The 20,920-nt window shown below is 52.6% G+C and overlaps 1 protein-coding gene across 4 annotated transcripts in view; it reads right to left on the reverse strand.

Annotated features, from left to right (window-relative positions):
* Positions 1 to 20,920, reverse strand: part of SLCO2B1 (solute carrier organic anion transporter family member 2B1) — a 45,754-nt gene that overhangs the window by 9,246 nt on the left and 15,588 nt on the right. For 3 of the 4 annotated variants that reach the window (XM_038568619.1, XM_038568616.1, XM_038568620.1), the window contains exons 5-10: positions 17,987 to 18,226; positions 17,646 to 17,744; positions 15,202 to 15,392; positions 7,632 to 7,734; positions 3,674 to 4,031; positions 318 to 483 (exon numbers count right to left, since the gene is read on the reverse strand). In XM_038568619.1, the coding sequence (XP_038424547.1) occupies positions 318 to 483; positions 3,674 to 4,031; positions 7,632 to 7,734; positions 15,202 to 15,392; positions 17,646 to 17,744; positions 17,987 to 18,226 (1,157 nt within the window). The remainder of the gene's footprint in view (positions 1 to 317; positions 484 to 3,673; positions 4,032 to 7,631; positions 7,735 to 15,201; positions 15,393 to 17,645; positions 17,745 to 17,986; positions 18,227 to 20,920) is intronic. The other variant, XM_038568617.1, reaches the window with a different exon arrangement.

Consider the following 20,920-nt stretch of genomic DNA (forward strand, 5'->3'; position numbering starts at 1 on the left):
TCACCACCCCCAGAATTCCTGACTTGTTTCCTTCTGCCTCTCCACTGCACAGACAGCTGGAGCCAGATCTGGTGCACGCCTGTGCTCTGAGGCCTGGCACGTGGCTGGGCCCAGATGGGCAATAAAAGTTTATTGTGAGAATCATATTCTACACTGGCCAACAGAAGGAGACAGACTGGCCAACAGATAGATAGACAGACAGACAAAGAGCCACTGAATGAGAATTTTCAAAGATGGGGGAGCATGAAAGGCCTACAGAGACAGGGAGGGTGGAGCCCGGGGCGGGGGCAGAGGAAGCAGTCAGAGGCCTGACCAACCTGGCTTTTGTCCAGAGCTTCCTGGGCCACCGGACTTGTGCAGCCTGCCTGGCAGGGTGTGAGGTATTCCACATGGGCTCTAGGGTCACAGACAGGATTAAAGTCATCCAATGGGCAGGAGCAAGGCTCTGAGCAGGCTGGAAACAGCTCCGGTCCAGGCAGGTTGCTGGTGGGAGAGAAGGTGGGCAGGGTTAGCCTGGCTTTCCCCCTCCCAGACCATGAACCGGGGCCACCTCCACCCTGCAGCCCAGCTCTCCACCCTGAGAACAGTGGCCAGAGATTTAGCTCCACACAGAGGTGTTTTTTCGTTTTTTTTTGTTTTTGTTTTTGTTTGTTTGTTTTGTTTTTTTTTTTTTTTGTGTTTTTTTTTTACTATCAAGGCTGCCCTGTGAAGGTGCCATGAGGAGCTCCTTGTCATGGAGGTGAGCAAGCAGGGAGATGGGCTAGAAGCCGCAGGAAGCCTCCCGATGGGCAGAGTGGAAGTAGAGTCTGATGGAGGCCTCCGAGACCCCTTCCAGCCCTGGGATCCTATGAGCCTTTGAACTTTGGCAAATATCTCCATCCCTTAATGGCCTCTCTTTAGGAAACACAAGATAAACTCATCCTGGGATTTAGTCTTAGATGAAAAGTGCCTTTTTCTTGATGGGCTGGATTTGCTTTCTTTTCTTAGAAAATTTGAGTTGTGTATGTTGGACCAGTCAGGATACCTGACTAGCTGTGGGATCACTGACCTATCCCTGCCTCTCTCTGGACCTCAGCATCCCTGCCTGTCAGCTCAGCTGGGGATCCCCTCCCGTCACCATCATGCAGCCTCATGACCTCTCAGCTCACTGTCACAACACTGTTCCCAGTGGCCACCGCATGACTTAGTCCCAGTAACTCCCTTTGGAGGGCCTGCCCCCAAGTCCCAGGAATACCCCCATTCTAGTCAGCTGGGGCAGGATGGGGTAGATAGGGGCAGGAGATCAGGAGAGAGGCTGAGTCCAAGAGCGTAGGTCACCCTGGGGGGGTGCCATTTGCAGGTGGCCCCTGGGGCTCAGAGTATGACCTGACTTCATGGCTAGGAGGGAGAAAACCTGCCAGGGAGCCTACGGCCAGGCTACAGAGGAGGAGGAGGCTGGAGTGGGTGGCTAAGGGTCCTGTGGGCTTAGGGTGGGTATGGGCAGAGGCACAGGCAGAGGGGCAGGCCTGGCCAGCTTAGTGAGATCTCAGTTCCCTGGAGAAGAGGCTCAGCTCCACAGGGGGCTGGGGATGTGGGTAGGATAACTGCTGAGTCAGCCAGAGGTAACCAGAGTGAGGAGGGGGCATGGAGCAAGTGGGGAGTTTCACTCCTTCCCTCAGGTAGGGGTCTCCTTCTCACAGTGGTGGGGGTCATCTCTTCCTGCTTCTCTGGCAGGCAGGAGGGGGAACGGGCAAGGCACTGCCTGAGCTGAAGCTGCACCAGGGGTTTCTGCCCAGGGGCAGGCACTCCTCAGGTTGCCCCTGCAGGCAGCAGGAAGGTGACTGGATGAGAGCTGGGGGCTCTTCCTCAGCCCCTTGCTCCTGTGGGGAGACCCCTGCCTTCAGGCTCTGTCCCTCCCAGCCGGATAGCCCTGGCTGGGCGACTTCACCTCTTGGAGCCTCACCATCCTCATCTGTGAAATGGGGATAACGGTAGGACCCATCTCAGAGACGTTGTGAAGGTTCAATGACACAGACTATGGGAAGAGCTGGGCAGGACACTGGGTACATGGGAGACCCTCAGTTCTTGGCAGCTGTCAGTATCACTAGTTGGGCTGGAATATGAAAAAAGTCTCCTGAATTTGCTCAGTTGGTCCTAAAAAGCTTCTTCAATGAATTAGAACCCAAATCTCAGGGAGTAAATAGCAAGAACAAAGATGAGAACACAATGAGATGAGATGTCAGGGTCAAGGTGAGAGGCAAAAGGAAAGGGAAATAGGCATGTGTGCTAGGCTGACTTTTTTTCCATTTACTTTATGAAAAAAAAAAAAAGTCATTTAAAGGCCCTGGCTTGGGACGCCCAGGTGGCTCAGTCAGTGAAGCAGCCAACTCTTGATTTCAGCTCAGGTCATGATCTCGGGGTCCTGGGATTGAGCCCCATGCCAGGCTCCGTGTTCAGTGGGGAGTTAGCTAGAGATTCTCTATGTCCCTCTGCCCCTCACCGCCAGGCACATGTTTTCTCTCCCCACCCACCCCCCACCTCTGCTCTAAAATAAATAAATAAATCTTTAAAAATATTAACAACAACAAAAATATTAAAGGCCGTGGCTCACTTCTCAGACCAGGGACTTCAGAGGGCCTGGCTAAAGCTCCACCTGCTGTGCCTAGAACACGGACTCTGCAGCCAGGAGGCAGCAGAATTGCCTTACTGTCTGGGAGAAGAAGGGACAAGGAAGGAGGGGAAGGGAAAGGATGATGAGGGAGAGGGTGTGCTGTGGGGCCTGGGCCAGAGAGAAGGGCCGTGCCTCCCTCAGGTGGGGAGAGCCAGCCTGTGGTAGAGGGAGGAGACGCCCAGGAAAGGTGGGAGCAGAGGCAGTTGGGGAATTCTAGCTGGGTCTTGGGCCAGCCTAAGCCTGGAACAGCTCCCAGAAGTGAAATCATTCTGGAGAAGAGGCAGCAATGTAAGTTCCAACACTGTCTGGAAGACGGTCCCCAGTGGGAGAGGGTGTATGTCTGAGGCAGGGTGGGAGGACAGAGAGACGGAGAAGGGAGATAGGCTTCGAGGCTTTCCTCCCGGTGCTGCTTCCGATGGAGGAAAAGAGGAGTTTTAGGGTCATGGGACAACAGAATTTTAGCTGCCGAGCTCTCAGAACCCCTAGTCTTTAAAGCCTCTAGGCCAACTCCTCCCTAGGGCTTCAGTCCTTTCTGCCTTGTCCATGACAGATGCCTTCCAGCCCCTGCTCGCCCCTTCTCTCCACATCCCCACCCTCCAGGGATGGAGGCCTGCAGGCTCCCAGGCAGGCCTCTCCCCTGCCCAGGAGTGGAGCCTCCCTCACGCTGAGCGGGGTCCTGCTCTCGACGTGCCTTACCTCCGCTTGGCCCACGGGGTGGGGCCCCTCGGGAGATGCCGTCCACACCAGTGGCTTTGCCGTGCCTTGGCTTCCACCTCTCCCCGGGCCTGAGCTGTCCTGTCTGTGAAATCCCCTCCTCGCCCCTCTTAGTGATGCCTGACCCTTTCCCTGGAGGCTTGGAGGGAGCAGTCCCATGGCTCTGCAGCCAGGAGGAGAGGGGAGGCGAAGGTGCTGGTAGAAGGTGAGATTTGAGGTGGGTGGGTACCCCACTCCCCTGGCCCTGTCTGCACCCCCTCCCCGACACCTTCCCCACCTGCTTCTTACATGCTCTGAGCACACACTCACCCAGGCTGCCGGGTGATGCCTGCGATCTGGTGGGTAGGGCAGCCCATGAAGAAGAGGGGCAGGCTGAGAAGTAGGCAGGACAGCGCCCCCAGCAGGCAAAGGATGCCACACCGCATGGGGCCCAGGTGGAGGCGCTTGACCAGGACGCCCCCCAGCACGATGCCCATGATGGCCGAAGGGATGGTGAGGGAGCCTATGAGCAGGTTGGCGTAGGACGCTGTGACGGAAAACTGGCGCTCCAGGAACTTGGGCAGGAAAGTGGCCATGCCTGCCACCATGGACGACGTGCACACCTGGGACAGGACCACCAGCAGGAAGATGGGGTGGCGCAGGGTCCGCAGCAGCACCCTGGGGAACACTGTTGGGGTGAGCAGGGAGGAGGTCAGGTGGGCAGGCCAGGCATGTTTTCGTTTCTGTCCTGTCTCACCCTGTTCAAACTGGTCCACTCCTTCCATCCTGTCTCATTTAATTCTACTGCACCCAATTCTATCCCATTGCGTTTGACTCGTTCCCATTTAATTCTCCTCTGCTCTTTTTTTTTTTTAATTTTTTAATTTATTTATGATAGGCATGCAGTGAGAGAGAGAGGCAGAGACACAGGCACTCTGCTCTTGAAGCTCAGTTTCATTCTATTCCATTGAGTGAGATTGCACTCTATTCGATTGTGCCTCTTTCCCTTTGATTCTATCCAAAATTTGATTCCATCTATTTCTTTTCCATACCTCCTATCAGATTCTATTCCATTCATCTCATCCCACCTCGTTCCATGTCTTCTGTTCCACTTACTCATCTTATCCCCCCCCTCCACCGCCCACGTCCTTTTCATCCTGTCCTGCTCTCGCTCTTTCCAAGCCAACCCAGGCTTTTGTCTTCCCTCCGTTGTCCCCAGCATGGGACAGCAGCCCCTCGTCTGATCTTCCATCCCTAATTTCTCCTCTCCACGGTGCTTTACCCACATGTTTTGCTTACTTAGCTATTTTACTGTCACCCCACCAGCATATCAGCTTCATTTAGAGCAGGGCTTTTTGTTTGCTCTGTTCATTGCTAAATCTGCAGAGCCTGGGGTATAGCAGGGCACTCAGTAAATATTTATGGAATAAATGAGGGAATGAATGAATGGACATGCAGGCCAATACATGATCAAGTATCAAAATGTTGGGGCAGAAGTACGATCTCTAGAGAAGGTGAAAACTGAACAGGTGCTGGGTGGCTTCTCTTCAGTAGGGCCCGAAGAATGGATCTTTTGGAAAAGGAATTCCTGTAGGGTTAGGGACACAGCAGGGACAGCAGCACAGAGAGAGGCCTGGAAGCGATAGGTCTGGCTTTGACAACCTCCCCACTCCCGTTAGCTCCTAAACCGGTGCTTTGCCTGCGGGCAAATCTGCTACCCTGAAAGGCACGTAACATGGGGTAAGTTTCGAAAGAGCTTCCAAAGCGTTCATCTGCGCCCTGGGTGGCCAGTGTGATGACCAAGAATGCTTTCTCTTCTGACACATGCAATTCTCCCTCCACTAACAGCAAAAGAGAAAGACGTGTTTCTGCCTGCCGGAGGCGAGATGGAAGCTAACGTGAGGTGTGGGGGAGGGAGAAGAAAAGGCCCTGCTTTTTTTTGTTAAATAATAAATTTATTTTTAATTGGTGTTCAATTTGCCAACATACAGAATAACACCCAGTGCTCATCCCGTCAAGTGCCCCGCTTCGTGCCCGTCACCCATTCACCCCCGCCCCCCGCCCTCCTCCCCTTCCACCACCCCTAGTTCGTTTCCCAGAGTTAGGAGTCTTCATGTTCTGTCTCCCTTTCTGATATTTCCTACCCATTTCTTCTCTCTGCCCTTCTAAGAAGACACATTGGAGGAGCAAACCTCTTGGCAGTCGGGACTTGTGCGGAAAGTTGGTCCTGGGGCTCCTCTGCACCAAGTGGGAGGTCCCTTCTGTTCCTGCAGTAGCAGGATTTCTCTGTTGCTGGAAATCTCTGTCTGTCCTCAGACCATGACCAGAGCCCTGTCAGCTAGTTCCCTAGCCCCCTGGGCCAGGCCAGGAACTGTTTCCTTAGAGGCCAAAAAATAAAGACAAATAGTCTAGGATGGGTGGGTAAGAGCTGGGGCCATGGAATTCCCCTTCCTCTATGTCCCAGGCCTGCCTCCTGTCCTGAGTCCCTTGGCCTACACACAGCACATTCAGCCAGCCGGTGGAGTGAGAAGGTATGACAGGTGGCCTTCACTCCAGGTACCTGTGCCAGCCTCCCTCCATCCTTGAGCTGCCCTGGCCAGGACTTGCCCAGGCTGTATTGGTGCCCTCATGGTACAGGGGGGCTCGTAGCGGGGCAGGGACCTATCCAAATTCATCTGGAGAGGCTGGGGCAAGGCCAGCAGTTGCCAGGGGTTTCCTGAGTCCTAGTGTAAAGGCCATTCGGCCTAGGATACCCCACCCCACCCACTTCCTGTGCCTCTGGCTGTGGGAGGGCTCTAGCTCGTTACTTGTTTCTCTCCTCTTCTCCTGTGTTAATCATCTCAGGTGCACTTCATACCCATCCTCTGGCTCTTCAGCATCTGCAGCCTATCCCTAGAACAGCTGGAAAATTCCTGGAGGGTGGGGCTATGCCTTTCACTTAGATAGGAATACCTGAAGGGGAACTCCAGGGGCACCTCCATTAGATAGCTGTTTCCCTTAGCTTAGCAGTGCCTCCTCCATCAGGCAGGCTAGGACTTCTCTCCATTCAGACACTATGTCTTCTCTATCAGATCGGAGCCTCCCACAGCTCAGGGACTAGGTCCTCCCTCACTTTGGGAATAATGTTTCTTCCCTGTGTCAGGGGCCTCCCTTAACTCAAGGATGTTGTCTCCTCTATCAGACAGGGACCTTCTCTAGCTCAGGGACTGTCTTCTCCCAAGAATTTAGGCCTCTTCTAGCTGCAGGGCCATTGTTCCTCCTCCCTTTGGATTCCCCCCGTGGTCGCATGTGGTCAAGGCCAAGCCTCAGGTCATGCTGATCCCTCTGGAACTCAGCAGAAAGCCCTGAAGCCAGGCTTGCTGACCAACTAAAAGACCGATGGCTAGCCCTGCCTCAGTGTCCTCTAGGCTCACGGAGAAGCTGAAACAACCAGAGACAATCTGCCCAGGACACCCACTGCAGGATCCAATTTCAGTGATTGGCCCCAGCTTCCCTCTGGGCAGAAGCCAAAGCAGTGATTAATAAACTCTCCCATGAAGCAGCCTGCTGGGGCCTTCCAGCAGCTGGGGGTGATCTAAGGTTAGGGAATCTAAGCCCTTCCTGCCCCTAAGCCCAGCCCCATGTAGTCCAGCACCCACCCACCCCCCTTACCCTGGGGAGGCTAAAGAACTGGGGGCTGGATTACTGGTATCCCAACATCACACTTCCAAGAATTGAGCCTAACTTCCTGTTTCAAAAGTCCTCAGTGGGGGTAGGGGTGGGTGCTGAAGCAAACCCCATGTTCATTACCCTCCTAAACCACAGGCAGCACAACTTACTGTCCCAGGACATTGTCAGAATAATAGCAATAGGGCAGGGGTGATCATTGAAAAAAAAAAAAATTGTACTTTATATAAGTAAAATTTTTTTTAATAGTGTACAAAAGGCTTTCCATTCATCACTCCATTTGATTCCCCTAATAGTCCTTGAGAGAAGCAGAGCAAAGATTATTGGCCCTGAGAGTTTAGAGAGCTGAGAGGAGGGAGAGCCAGGCTTGTTAGGGGAAGCAGAGGAATAGCACTTGAGCTTGACCTACAGGGACAAGAAAGATTTTGCTAGATAGCAATAAAAACTCATGTTCCAGGCAGAGGGGATCATATAAGCAAAGACTTATAGGAGTATATGGTGCTCCTGAGGGGTCCATAGGTGTGAAAGATAAATAAAGAAGGGGATGAAGGGGCTGGACCCTGTACAGCCTCCAATACACCTCTGCTCCCACTTCTCTATATCCTGGCCTGAGCTCACTTACCTTTGATGAATTGGATCACTGTGAGGTCTGGTGCAATCTGGGCAAGGCCATCGTGCTTCTCTTGGGATGCCCCTGGGCTCTTCTCAGAGGGAGAATCTTCACCCTGGGAAGACACACAACCAAGGCAGTCAGCTAGATGGCCAGACAGTTCTGCCCCAAGATGCCCCTGGGCTGGGGAAATACTTTGGGAAAGAAGAGGGTACGGGGCTATCACCTCATCAGAAGCAGTAGGGTCAGTGTGTTCCATTTGTTCTTGGTCCCGAATGGGTGTGGATGGATTGATCCTGATGCCTGCTGGGTGGGGGTGAGACCTCTCTGGTGCCTGAACACCCTAGAAGGACCTTTGCTTCACCTTGGTGGGAGATCCCTGAGAAAGGCTGAGGTTGAGTGTCATGTTAAACCAGCAGGATGGGCATTCAGAGTAGAAAAGTTGATTTTCAGGAAAAATTACTATCTTACATACCCACTTAGGTCTGAGTCAAACCTTGCTCAGTGTCTCTCACCCACTGGGCTCCGAGCTTTGCAAGAGCAGGGATCGTGTTTATCTTATTCTCTGTTGAAACTCTGGTGCCTAGCGTAGGGGCCTGGGGTGGAATAGTGGGTATCTGATAAATATCTATGAACAGAAGGAATGCAAGAGATGGCTGAGATAGGCAATGGGTGTGGCCAATGTCAGGCTCTTGAAGAAAAATGAGATCAACAAGAGAGACTATTGCAATGCAAGCAAGCTCCTACACTGCTTCTGGTTCAGAATGGAGCAGAGGGTCTGCACCGAGTACCCCAGGGGCCTAGCAGAATGGAGATTCCAGGTATGCCAGGCCACCGGTATGTGGCCTGGTGGCTCCGGATGCACATTTCTCCTCCTCACAGGGACCTGCAAAGGAAGGAGACGTACACTCCACACAGGAGCAAAGTAGCTGTGAGTTTGGGTAGCTTGCTCAACATTGCCCAGAACTGTGATCTGAGCTCAAGCCTGCCTGAGTGGAGACCTTTACCCACGACGCCCTGTGAGTCAGAGGCCCGTGGTGCAAAACAGGCAGACATGGAGGCACCTTTGTGGAGTACTCTGAAGGGGCCTGAAAGCCCACAGTCTAAGTCACTGGGTGAGGCGCTGTGGCTCTGTTATTCATTTACTCCTTAGATTTGTGCTGTCTGATGCAGCAGCCACCAGGCACATGTGGGGGCTGAGCACTGGAAACATAGCCAGTCCACACTGAGATTGTGCCATTGAGTATCAAGCACCGGCTTGATAAAAGATAAATAAAATCTTTAAAAAAAGGAAAATACCTCATTCTTAATTTTTAAAATTTATGATAGGCTGAAATGAGAGTATTTTAGATATGGTGGGTTAATTTAAACATATTATTAAAATTAATGTCTTTTACTTTTGAAATGTGCTACCAGTTAATATTAGAATTACGTATGTGGCTCACGTAATATTTCTTTGGGACATGTTGCCTTCAAGAGAATCAGAATCTGCTCGTACCTTTCTCTGTCCTAGCCAAGGCACGGAGAGTGGTGGGGGAAGGGCCCTGGGACCCAAGGGAGGGGTGCTAGAGCTGGGGTACGGCCCCAGGAATGGAGGCAGGAGGTACTGAGGTAAACTAAGAATCTCCCAATGTGTGGCTTTTTTTTTTTTTTTTTAAGATTTTATTTATTCATGAGAGACACAGAGAGAGAGAGAGAGAGGCAGAGACATAGGCAGAGAGAGAAGCAGGCTCCCTGTGGGAATCCTGATGCAGGACTCGATCCCAGGACCCCAGGACCACAGCCTGAGCCAAAGGCAGATGCTCAACCACTGAGCACTGAGCCACGCAGGCGTCCCCCTCCCAGCGTTCTTATCAGGACCGACAATCAGGCTCCGCCTTTGGACAGGCAAGATCTTGTTGAGTTCCTTGTTCTCAATGTAAACAGTGAAGACAACCACAGGGTCTGCACGTCCAGTCCCCTGTGGTCTACCCAGTACCTTCACATCCACCGTGTCAGCTGATTCCTACAGCAGCCTGGTGAAGAGGTCATTATGGCACCTCTTTCACAGAAGAGGAAACTGAGGCCTTAGAAGAGGCCCCAGGAGCAATAAGCAGAGGAGGTTCTCGAATGTAGGTCCTCCAGTACCACCGTCTCACCCCTATCTCATGCTGGGAAAAAGAGCACGGGGTTTGGAGATAGCAGGGGTGGGGTGGATCTTCCAGAGCTGTGGGGTGCTCAGGGAAGGCCTCCAGGAGAAGTGAGGTTTGGGATTTGGGTGGACAGGAAGGGTGAGGCATGCTAGAGCGGAAGCACGGTCGGGGGAAAGGCCTGTGTGCGGGAGATGACCGGGAAGCCACCGTGGGAGCAGGGGCTGGGGTGGGAGCAGGGGTAGCAGCTGGGCAGTTTGGAGGGCCGTGCAAAGGGACTCGAGCTTTTTCAGGTGGGCACTGGGCGCTCCTGTCCTGTGCTCTTTACAGGTTTGTGCCTCTCTCCCCAGATCTGTTTTGAGGACTCCTGACCAAGAGCCGGCTCCAGGAACCAGAAGCATTGTGGCTCTGCTCCGAGCAGGGCTTGGAGTCAGACGCATCTGGCTGCAGTTTGCCCAGGTCAGCAGGCCTGTGCTGAGGGGACTGGTTAGAACTTCCCCTCTCGGGGCCATGTGCTGACTGCTGCAGGCCTGTGGGATGCAGGATGCTGTGTGTGGTCTGGTGCATGCAAGGGCCCTAGGTCTGCCTCGGGGGCCCCAGGAGCTGCCCTCAGGGGAAGCTGTGTCCCTAGAAAGCTGTATGTGAGGCTGTGACCCCAGCCCCACAGAGCCACGCTGACCCTGGCAGGTGATAGGGTGCTCTCTGCCAGCCCTCAGCTTCCCTCACACGTGGCCACGGCAAGCAGCCCCGGGAGTGGGGTTATCTGCTAGACTTCCCACCCGCTGTGGGAGGGAGGGAGACTGTTTCTAGCAGTGTGCCTGGAGATCGGAGTGATCAGAGCTTCACTGAGGATTGCGACATGCTCGGGGTTTCTCACATTGAGTCTGTGCAACTGGCCGTGCTGCTCTTCTCCCTTTGGCTACCAGCAAGCTCAGAACCAAATAAGCGGTTATATCAACTGAGTTCATCTGTGTGGTCCATGCTCCTGTGTTCCTCCCTCTCTGATACCCTTTTGCTGCTGTTTCTATTTTCCTGCCTCTTGGTCTTGAGTGAGGTCCCGTGATGCTCTTCCCGGGTCTGAATCTCAGCTCCACCATTCACTAGCCCTGCAGTCAGGTTATCTGATCTCTCTGTAACTCCACCTTCTCAGGTGTAAAATGGGAATAAATGAACCTACTTCATAGGCCGACCACAAGGAGTGGAGTCACAAGGCCTGGGTTGCCGGGGATACGGAAGGACACATCACAGGGCTCCCAGGCTGGTTGGGCGGGATCTGGAGGCAGTGCCTGTGGGGGGAGAGGTACCCAGGCACAAGGGAAACCCGAGTCACCTTGGACCTCTCAGGGGCTGCAGAAGGAGCACAGAATCCCATGGGAACAGAAACCTCTCAGCTGGCCCTAAGGCCTGAGTTCTCAACGTTGCTGCCACTGCCCATTCCTGTCCCTGTCCTTGACCATTCTTCCACAGAAGCACATCAGGTTCATGATTGGGAGAAAACAGATTTCATAAACTCCTAGACTCATAGGCCAAAATTACAGCCACATAGAAACATGAATTTGGGGAGGCAAACCCCCAAGACAGACTTTGCACAGAATCATAGAATAGTAGAACACAGGCACTTGAGAATCTTGACCAGAAACACAGAACTTTAAAACTGTATGTTAGGATCCCAGACTCTGGGAGATGGCCTAGAATAACAGACATGGAGACTCCTGGGTGATAGGAACCAAGAGAGGTGACAGAGGCCAGTAGTGCTCAGAGGCTGGGTGGGGATGGGGGCTCTCGATGGATGAGGCCTTTCTTAGTCCCTGGCCCAGCCCCAAGGACGGCCACTCAGAGGGACCTGCGGGTATGGAGGACACAGGAGGGCCGCTGACTGAGTGGCATCCTGCAACCACAAGGACAGACAGGGCCGGATGACCAGCTGGGGAGCCCCGAAGAGGCCATCTCTACTCCACAGGCTCGACAGAGCCATGTGCCAGGAGTCCTGGGGCCTGACAGGACCTTAAAGACTGGCCAATCATAGAGAGGGAGACTGAGGCTTCCAGAGAGCCAAGGCCTGCCCTGGTTCCCTCCTAGAAGGCTGTCAAGTAGCCACCATGAGGTCACAGATACATGAGCGGAATCAAAGGCAGGAAAGCAGAGCTCCTGGCCTTCCCTGTCCTGTATGGCCTCCCCCATCTACCATCTCATAATCTTCCCTGTGGAGACCATTCAGGCTCCCTTCCCCCCAGGCAGAGAACTCCAAGCATGGTGGTGGGAGAAATCATGAGCTGTCCATCAGTCATCCCTCTCTTGGCTTCTGGCCTCCTTCGCTGCCTGAGAGCTTCTTGGGACCGAGGCTGTGGGCTGCACCCTTTTCTCCCACAGTGAAAGGGCTTTATGTACTGCTCCATTTGGAGAAGACATCACTGAACCTGTCAGAGCGGGTAGACCCTGCTCCAAACCTCTGCCCATTGTACAGATCAGGAGACTGAGGTCAGAGAGCTTCGCTGGGTCATAAAACCCTTATATTACACACCACCATTAAAAACTGCATTTCCCTATAGGAGGGTATTTAGGAGACCCCTGAGCCTGGGAGAAGCTACTCAAAGGGATTTCAGAAACATTCTCCCCTTCACTCTCCACACCACCCCCCCCCCCCCCCCGGCCTCTTCCCACTCTTTACAGAAGCTACACCTCCCATATCCATGGGCCTGGGCTTTCTGGCTGCCAGTTCTGCCTAACTGGGCCCTTCCTCCTGGTCCATCTACCTCCCCTTCCATGGCCTGTGGCCTGAGTGGGCTGGGCCAGCCCGAGTAACTGCAAGCAGAGCTGGCCAAGGCTGCCTCGGGGAGGCGGGAGAACAAGTCCTCCCACATCAATATTTATTGCCTGAGAGCTGCTGGAAGCAGATCATCATGTTCTCAGCCTTCGATTCTTTTTTAAGAACCTCTCACCCCCTTCCTTCCTCACTCCCCATCCCCAATGTGCTGACAGAATGAATCCAGACAGCCAGACAGGTTCACAGCCGGGGAGCCAGGGTTTCCAAGCATCACAGAGCGGCAGCTCTTCAAACCCGGAGCCTGCACCACAGCAGCGTCACCTCCAGAAACTGTGCTTTCTTAGACTTCAAGGCACACAGAATATTGCTCCAGGAATCGACCCTTGGCATCTTCCGAGACAGAACCAAGTGGGGAAGTGTCTCGCTCAAGGTCACACAACTGGCACATGACTCAGCCCGGACATGCCTCAGCCTTGCTTCTTCACCCCATGGCTCAACTGGATGTTCTCTGTTCAGATCTAAGGCCCAACCTGGAGATTGCCCATAACCAGAAACTCCTTGCTTCCTCTATCACCACCCTGACTTCTAAGAACTCTTCCCTCAAGTTCTAGGAATTCTTACTTCATTCAAATTCTGGCCTGAGCTAGGCAGAACCAGTAAGGGCCATCTGTGGTTTCAAGCTGTCTTCTTCCCCTGAAAATGGTCCCTCTGCAGGGCCTGCCTCCCTTTGCCTCTGAGCCGGGCACCAGCCCAGCCCTGTGTTGTCCAGGGATGTCCCATAGCAGAGCAGTACCCGGGCCTGAGCAGTCTCCCTCCTGGGTGGCTCTTGGACTCATCTCTTTGTCCCTGCTCACTGCCAGCGCACTGCTTCCTACCTAGACCACAGCCAGAGCTCCTGCATCAGCCTCCCTGCCTCCACTGCTCCCCACATACCCCCTTGGTCCCTTTCTCTGCTTAGAACCTGGTGATAGGGGATCCCTGGGTGGCGCAGCGGTTTGGCGCCTGCCTTTGGCCCAGGGCGCGATCCTGGAGACCCGGGATCGAATCCCACATCGGGCTCCCGGTGCATGGAGCCTGCTTCTCCCTCTGCCTGTGTCTCTGTCTCCCTCTCTCTCTCTGTGTGACTATCATAAATAAATAAAAATTTAAAAAAAAAAAAAAAAAAAAAAAAAAAAGAACCTGGTGATAGAGCCATGGGACTCCCATTTCTCCTCCTTCCAGGGCTACCAGCTGCTCTTGAAGCTGGCAGGCAAGACCTTTCCTATTCTGGCCCTTATTGGCTGTTCTAACATCAATTTTCATTAGTCTCCCACATATAAAACTTATGCTCCAGCAGAGGTGGGGGATGGGTAGTGAGGTTCATAGAGCAGCCAGGTTTGGGGTTGGACAGACTGGGGCTCAAATTCTAGCTTTTCTAGACAAAGACATTTTTAGCCCTCTCTCCCAGGCCCAAACTTTCTTGCTCTAAGTTGGAAGTCCTGTCTCACATCACAGCAAGCATATTCAAATGCACCAACATGCCTCATTAAATAGAATTATTCTTGCTGCAAAATATTCGACAGGCTTTTTACAAATCGTCCCTTTGAAATTAGAATTACTTAGCAGCAAATAATTTATGATGGTGGTTTCTCAACCATTATTTCCCTGTGAAATAAGATCACCCCACACGCTTGGTCACAGAAATGTTGTGGATGAGTACTTGGGAAAAGAGAATATCGAACGTGCAAAGTTTCAGAATGTAATAAAATGTGTGTAAGTGCTCAAGAAAACCTGACACGGTCAACATTAATGACACATTGAACTTTTATCCAACCTTTCTGTTTTGTCATTTTTTTTTGTACTTTGGAGCCAATTGATTGTTTTTAAGGCCGCATGTTCTGGTGAGCCTCTGGAAAACCCCCAAATCATCTCTCCTGCCCAGTGGATCTCCTCTGAGGAAAGGACACCTGGCCCTCAGCCGAATGGGAAGGTTTCAGCAAGATACCCTCGAGCACTGCACAGTTTGCTCCTTATCAATGAATCTTGGTCCCCACTAGGCCGCACCTGTCTTAAGGGTAGAGACCATGTGCTGAGCTCCAGTGTCGGCCTGGCACCTGGCCCAGAGCTTGCACTCAATATGCATTTGTCCCCTAACTGCTTCTGAAAAGGCTGGATTCATTTCTACAGCTGACTCCTCTGTCCATGCTGTGTCTGCACCTAGAATGCCCCCTCCCCAGGCTTCTACCATCCTTCAAAGTCCAGCTCAAATCCTGCCCCTTCAGAGAAGTCTTGTCAGACCAATCTCCCCCCGCTCCTACATTCTCACCTGCTCCTACTTCTCAATATTGCTCCAGCATGACATGTTTAGAACTCACAAAAACCGTGAAGTGACGAGCAGAGAGGCGGACAGTGTGATGGCTAGACAGAGGGCATGGGCTCAGCCCTGGCTGGGATTCTCATCCCAGTGCTGTCCTTGCTGGCCTGTGATCTTGGCTAGGTCACTTCCTCCTCTGGCCCCTGATGTCAGCTGTGGAAGGGGCAGGCCGTATTCATGTGTGGGGCTGTTGGGGGATGCTGTGGAGCTTGGACAGAATGACTTTGTAAGCCATGAATTGTAGTGCCCAGGAAGGATGATGTTTAAAGTCACAAGGGAGGACAAGTGGGTGGGGGCTGGAGCTGGGACCAGGGTGAGGACTTGGAGGGGGCTTACCTTGCTGACCGTTGAGGCTGAGGCTGCCAAGACCCTTCGCCGAAAGCGGAGCTCATGCTTCTCCTTGGGCATCTCCTTGGGGAAGAAGAAGTAGGGGATGGCGGCCAGGGCCACTGCAGCAGCAGAGATGAGGAAGCCCAGCCACCAGGCACCCACCCATCGGGGGTCCTTTGAGGTCAGCCTGATACCACCTGGAAGAGAAGACCATGGTGTTAGGGTCAGGATGGGCTGTCATTTCTTGGCCACCACCCTGGGACTGGCCTTTGGAGACATGGGGTGGCCTGGGCCAGGAGTCAGGAGACCGAGGCTCCAGTTGTGGCTTTTGCCAGTTACGTCCTGTGTGACCTTAGACAAGGCTTTGATCCTTCCTGGACCTCAGCTTTTCAACTACTGAGGCATTGTGTTTAGTGGTTAAGGTTATGGACTTTGGAAATGGACTGCTGAGTCTGAATTCCATTACTAATATAACCTTGGGCAAATCATTTAACCTCTTTTTGTCTCAGTTTCTTCCTCTGTAAAATACAGACAATAGGAGTACCTACATCACAGGATCGTGTGAGAATCATAGAAACCAATGCATGTAAAGCACATGGTATGTGCGATATAGATATTCATTCTTCTTCCTCATCTTACCATTACTGTTGTGATTATTATTATTATTAAATTGATGCTTAGGACTATTCTTGTGCATCTCAGACCTGCATCATTAAGATCACCAGGGTGCTTGTCAAAAATATCCAAGACCAACTTAAAACTACCATGGGGTGGATTGGGAAGGTGACCGAGGAGTCTGACCTTTAACAGGTTCCCCAGGTGTAATTGGGACTAAATTATTCCAGATGTGTCTCCTGGCTGGAGTGCCCACATCTCCCACCCAAGCCCTTGAGCTCAATCAAGGCTGAGTTAGATACCTCCTCCCTCAATTGCCATAGCATCCGCAAACAACTTTATAGCAGCACCAGTGCATAATGACACCAACTCCATGAGTAGGGCTGGTTCCCAGGTGCTTGGTCCTGAGCTCTCCTGGCCAGGGTCCAGAGTACACAATTGGCACCCAGAAAATGTATCTGTAAAGCTGGGGATGAAGTTGGCTTTTGCACTAATTCCTCCTCCACCTATTATTCCCCCTGCCAGCCTGGTGAGTACGAACACAGGCATCTCCCTGACTCCTCTGCTTCTTACACACCCATCTGTGCCTGTGATCTGCCCACCCCATGAAATCCCCCATAGGGAAAGGGTAGGGAGATCAATCTACAGGAATACCACATCTGCCAGTGGAGGAGCCCCATCTGCCAGATGATGTCAACAGAGCCAGAAAATACCCCACCTTCCCTGAAGCTGGGTGGGGCATGTCTGGGAAAACCAAGGAAGACAACCAGAAGTCACACTTGGCTCATGGTACCAGTTTTCTAGAAGGAAGGAGGGTGGGACAGGGCTATGCTTAGTGTATCTTGTTCAGAGCTGCCCAGGAGGCACCCTTGTGCAAAAGCTAGAGAGCAAGAAGCTGAATCTGCGTGTCCATCCATTCATATGTGTGTCCCCTGAGGTTTCTAGGGCTTGCTGAAAATCTCCAGGTGAGAGGAATCCTCTCCTACTCCTTGCAGGGCGCCAGAGCTTGGGGACCCTTCCCCCTCCCACTCCTGGTTGCCTTCACACCAAGCTTCAGTCCCACTCCTTGGACCACCCCAACCACTGCCTGGATCAGGGACTGCTGTTCCTTAAGTGGTGCCCTCGGCACAGGTTCCCAGACTCTGACGTGGTCAGGACTGGAAGGGTCCTTCGAGGTCACCCAGTAAATTTCCCAGTTGAGGTAGGCCCAAGCTCACCAAATCCTGCTCCAGACGTGCTCTCCTGCAGGCTTCTCTGTTTCACCTGGGTCTTGTTCCCCCTAAAGATGGGAGCTCCCTACAGCCCAAGAGAGGATGTGCCCCTGTCTGCCCTGCAGTGTATCTGAGCATGGGCTGGGGTCTGGGGGAGCTCAGGGATGGGACTAGGTGAAGAGGTGTAATAATAGTGATAACACGACTGCCCATCTGATGGTGTTCTACAGCCTCTCTTCATCTCTTACTGGATTCTGATCACAGCTTTGGGAGGGGGACAGGAGGGAGAGTGTCTCAAAAATGAGGAAGCTGCAGGACGCCTGGGGGGCTCAGTGGCTGAGCATCTGCTTCGGCTCAGGATGTGATCCCGGGGTCCTGGGATCAAGTCCCACAGTGGGCTTCCCACAGGGAGCTTATGTCTCTGCCTCTCTCAAATAAATAAATAAAATATTTTTTAAAAAATGAAGAAGCTGAGGCTCAGAGGTTAAGAGGCATGTCCAAGGTCAGTGGGATTGCTGGGATTTGAACATGAGCCCCCTGGCTCAGTGTCTCCTATGAGGCCAGTGCTCAGTGAGCTAGCATCTGTGTGCCCCTGGGAACAACTGTGTGCTCTTTGAGGCTCACCTTCTGGCATCCGGTCGATGTCTACATAAAGGCGCAGCATGAGGCCGCCCAGTCCATAGGCCATGCCTGGGCCCATCATGGTTATTGCAAATAGGATCCCTGCAACACGAAGCCTGCATTAGGCCCCTCTGGCCCTGGCTTCCCTCAGCAGATCAGTGCTTGCCCAGTCTCCAATAGGCAAGAGCAGCCCATCTTCCCTGGTCAGGCCCAGGAAGCTCCAGGGCTTCTCCAGGCTTTACTGACCAGACAAGGCAGAGGTCAGGAACTCATGCCCAGCCCCTACCTGGTCCTCGCATCCTCCTATTCCCGAGCCTGGACCTCCCTCCGAGCCCGGTTCTTACCAAGGTAGAGAGGCGAGTTGCTGTTGTGGGCAAAGTCATCGATGTAGGAGATGCCAAAGGGTTGAATGGGCACACTGCCCACACCAAGCAGGGTCTGTGCCATGAACATGATCCCCACCACAGCCAGATGCTGGGCCTCCGTGTTGCTTGAGCAGCTGCTGTTGGAGGGGGCTGGGGTTGGGGCTGGGACCAAGGTTGTGGGCTGGCACAGAGAAGCCTCATAATCCTGTGGCATGTCTACTAAGAGATGATAAAAAATATAACGATAGCTAAGACCCTTATACAGCATGCACTGGATGCAAGGTACCATTTTAGGTGCTATGTACACAAACCATTTGACTCCCTCCCTCCTGACAAACTTAGGGGATTGATGCTCTCATTACCCCATTGCACAGATGAGGAAACTGATGCTAGGAAAGGCAGAGCCAGGATCGGAACCCAGGCAGCTCAGCTTCAAGTCCATACTCTTAAACTACCTCATGCCACCTCTCTGAGCAGAGATATGGGGAAGTGCCATGGCAACTGTGGATTTTGGGTGGGGTGGGGCTGTCAAAGGAGATTGGGTTTGAATGGGGCCAAGAACAAACAGATTTTTCAAGAGAGAGAAGGTGGAAGGGGTGTTCCAGGGAAAGGTCACAGCACAGTGAAACCCAGGGGCTTGAGAAGTTAAGCATGACTGACTCACAGAATGTGAGCAACAGGACTGAAGGCACAGCCAGGCCGGGGAGGGATGCTGGGGCGGGACGGTGGAAGGCTCTAGTGTGCTTGGCCTTCATTTTGGGTGGGCTCAGTGTCAGCTCAGGACACAGATGCAGAGTTCAGTAAAGGAGAATTTCTTAATTTAGTAGCAGACAGTTGCTCCCTGGAGCTCACCAATATTTGGTGAGCAAACCTAAAGAGACCCTCGTGCTATTATTATTCCAAATATGGGTGGCCTTCTCTCTGTGGCCTGCCCCGCCTTTTCTGGCAGCCAGGACTCTGAGAAAAAGCCACATGAACCAGGGTCAAGGACCTGGACCTTCAAACAAGGTGTGTGAGTTGAAGACTGGGAGACTTTGACAGAGGCCCTCAGCCCATCTGGGCCTCAGTTTCATCATCTTTCAAAAGTTTCCTAGAATAAGAAGTTCTACGGAAATCCAGAATTCAGAAACAGAATAATTCAGTGATCCGGAGTGGGACCTCGGGGGCCAAGCTACCTGGACATGTCATGGCATCACTAGCTGTGGGCCTTGAGGGGATCCCCCTCTCTGTGAACAGCGGTTTCCTCACCTGTAAAATAGGATGCTGATAACACCTACGGCTGCAGGGCCGTAAACATGAAGAGTGCCGAGTGCCACCCATGCACAGCACCTACTAGACGTTAGAGGTCATGATTGTTATGGGGCTCTGGCTTCTTTTTGCACCCCTGTGAAGTACCTCGCAGGTGGCCTGGTGCAGAAGTATTAGCGATAAAGACACGAATCCATTATTGGATGAAGAATGAATGAATGAAATAGTCTGGGATGCCAGAGCAGGCTGGGTGCTTGGACGTTACCGAGCCTCACCTGCTCACCTGAGACAGGCTCAGGCTTTCACAGGGTGCTCAGGGCAGAGGGATGTTGTGTGATGCGGAGGGTGAAGAAGTGCATGACCCTGCACAGGAAAAGCTCTGTTAAAGTGAAAATTCTGCCAAAGTGAAAACTCTGTCAAAGTGAAAATTCTGAACCCAGAAATGTGGGGATTTTTCCCCAGCATTCCAATCAGGGATTTGACAGCTCTCCACTCAGGCCTTGAGGACCACTCTGAGTTGCTCACGTACACTCTCTACTTTCCCACTTCATGGCCATTGCTCTTGTGGCTTCCTGCACTTGAAACACCCACCTTCTCCTTACACTCAGGACTCTGCTAGCTCTGTCTCCACCCCAAAGCAGAGCTGCCCATGCCTCTGACCTGTGCCTCCCTGGGAGCTTCTTGGGGCTGGTCATAATACTCCACATTACCACTCCTGGGCCTGGCACAGAGTGAGAGCTCTGGCGTGTGAGCTGATGGGAAGGCAAAGGAGGCCATGCTCTCAGACAGCCCTCTTCCCCTGGGAAGGCTTCCACGCTAGGCCAGTCCCTGTGCTTCCTTCCTCACACAAGTGACACACTGCAGGCTTTTTTTTTTTTTTTTGCCTCTATCTCCTCTTCTGGGAGCTCTCTGGAAGCAAGACTGAGTTCCTTGAGGGGGTCTGACACAAAGTAGGCTGTACTGAGGGTTTGTTAGGTGGACCACTAGATGGATGGATGGATGGATGGATGGATGGATGGATGGATGGATGGGTGGATGGATGGATGGATGATGGATAGATGGAAGGGTGGATAGATGGGTGGGTAGCTGGATTGGGTGGATGGAATATTGAAGGAATGAAGCTCAGGCTGCTTGGGTTATTCTCCAAGAGACAGGCATCTACCTGTCCAGTTGACCCTCAACAAAATCTCACTGGGCTTCCTATCTAAAATTCTTTCATTTTTTAAATTTGTTTATGCACTCATTCATTCTTTCACATTAATGTCTTGGCTACTTGTGAGGATTAAATACACTAATACACATAAAGTACTTGGAAGAACAGTGTCTGGTACAGCATGAGTGGTATGTGATACTATTATTATTCCACACACATTTCCTGAGGATCTACTGCATGCCAGGTCCTAAGGTAGGCTGTGTTGTAAGTTTACCCCACCTCAAAAACACAGTGACACATAAGCAGGCCCTTACTAAGAGGGACCCGGAGGGTTTCACTCGTTTGCCCCAGTACAACCCCACTCCCAGGACTTCCAGAGGGACCCACCCAGAATGGGACCGAGGGAGTGGGGAGGACCAGCAAGTGCCCCAGGAAGCTGGGCCCATCCTGACCAATGGGCCCTGGTGCATAGTACCAGGCTCCTCACGTCCATCTCCAGCCCAGCCCTTCCT

This window comes from Canis lupus, chromosome 21 (genome assembly GCF_011100685.1).
Source record: "Canis lupus familiaris isolate Mischka breed German Shepherd chromosome 21, alternate assembly UU_Cfam_GSD_1.0, whole genome shotgun sequence".
In the NCBI taxonomy this organism is placed as follows: domain Eukaryota; kingdom Metazoa; phylum Chordata; class Mammalia; order Carnivora; family Canidae; genus Canis; species Canis lupus.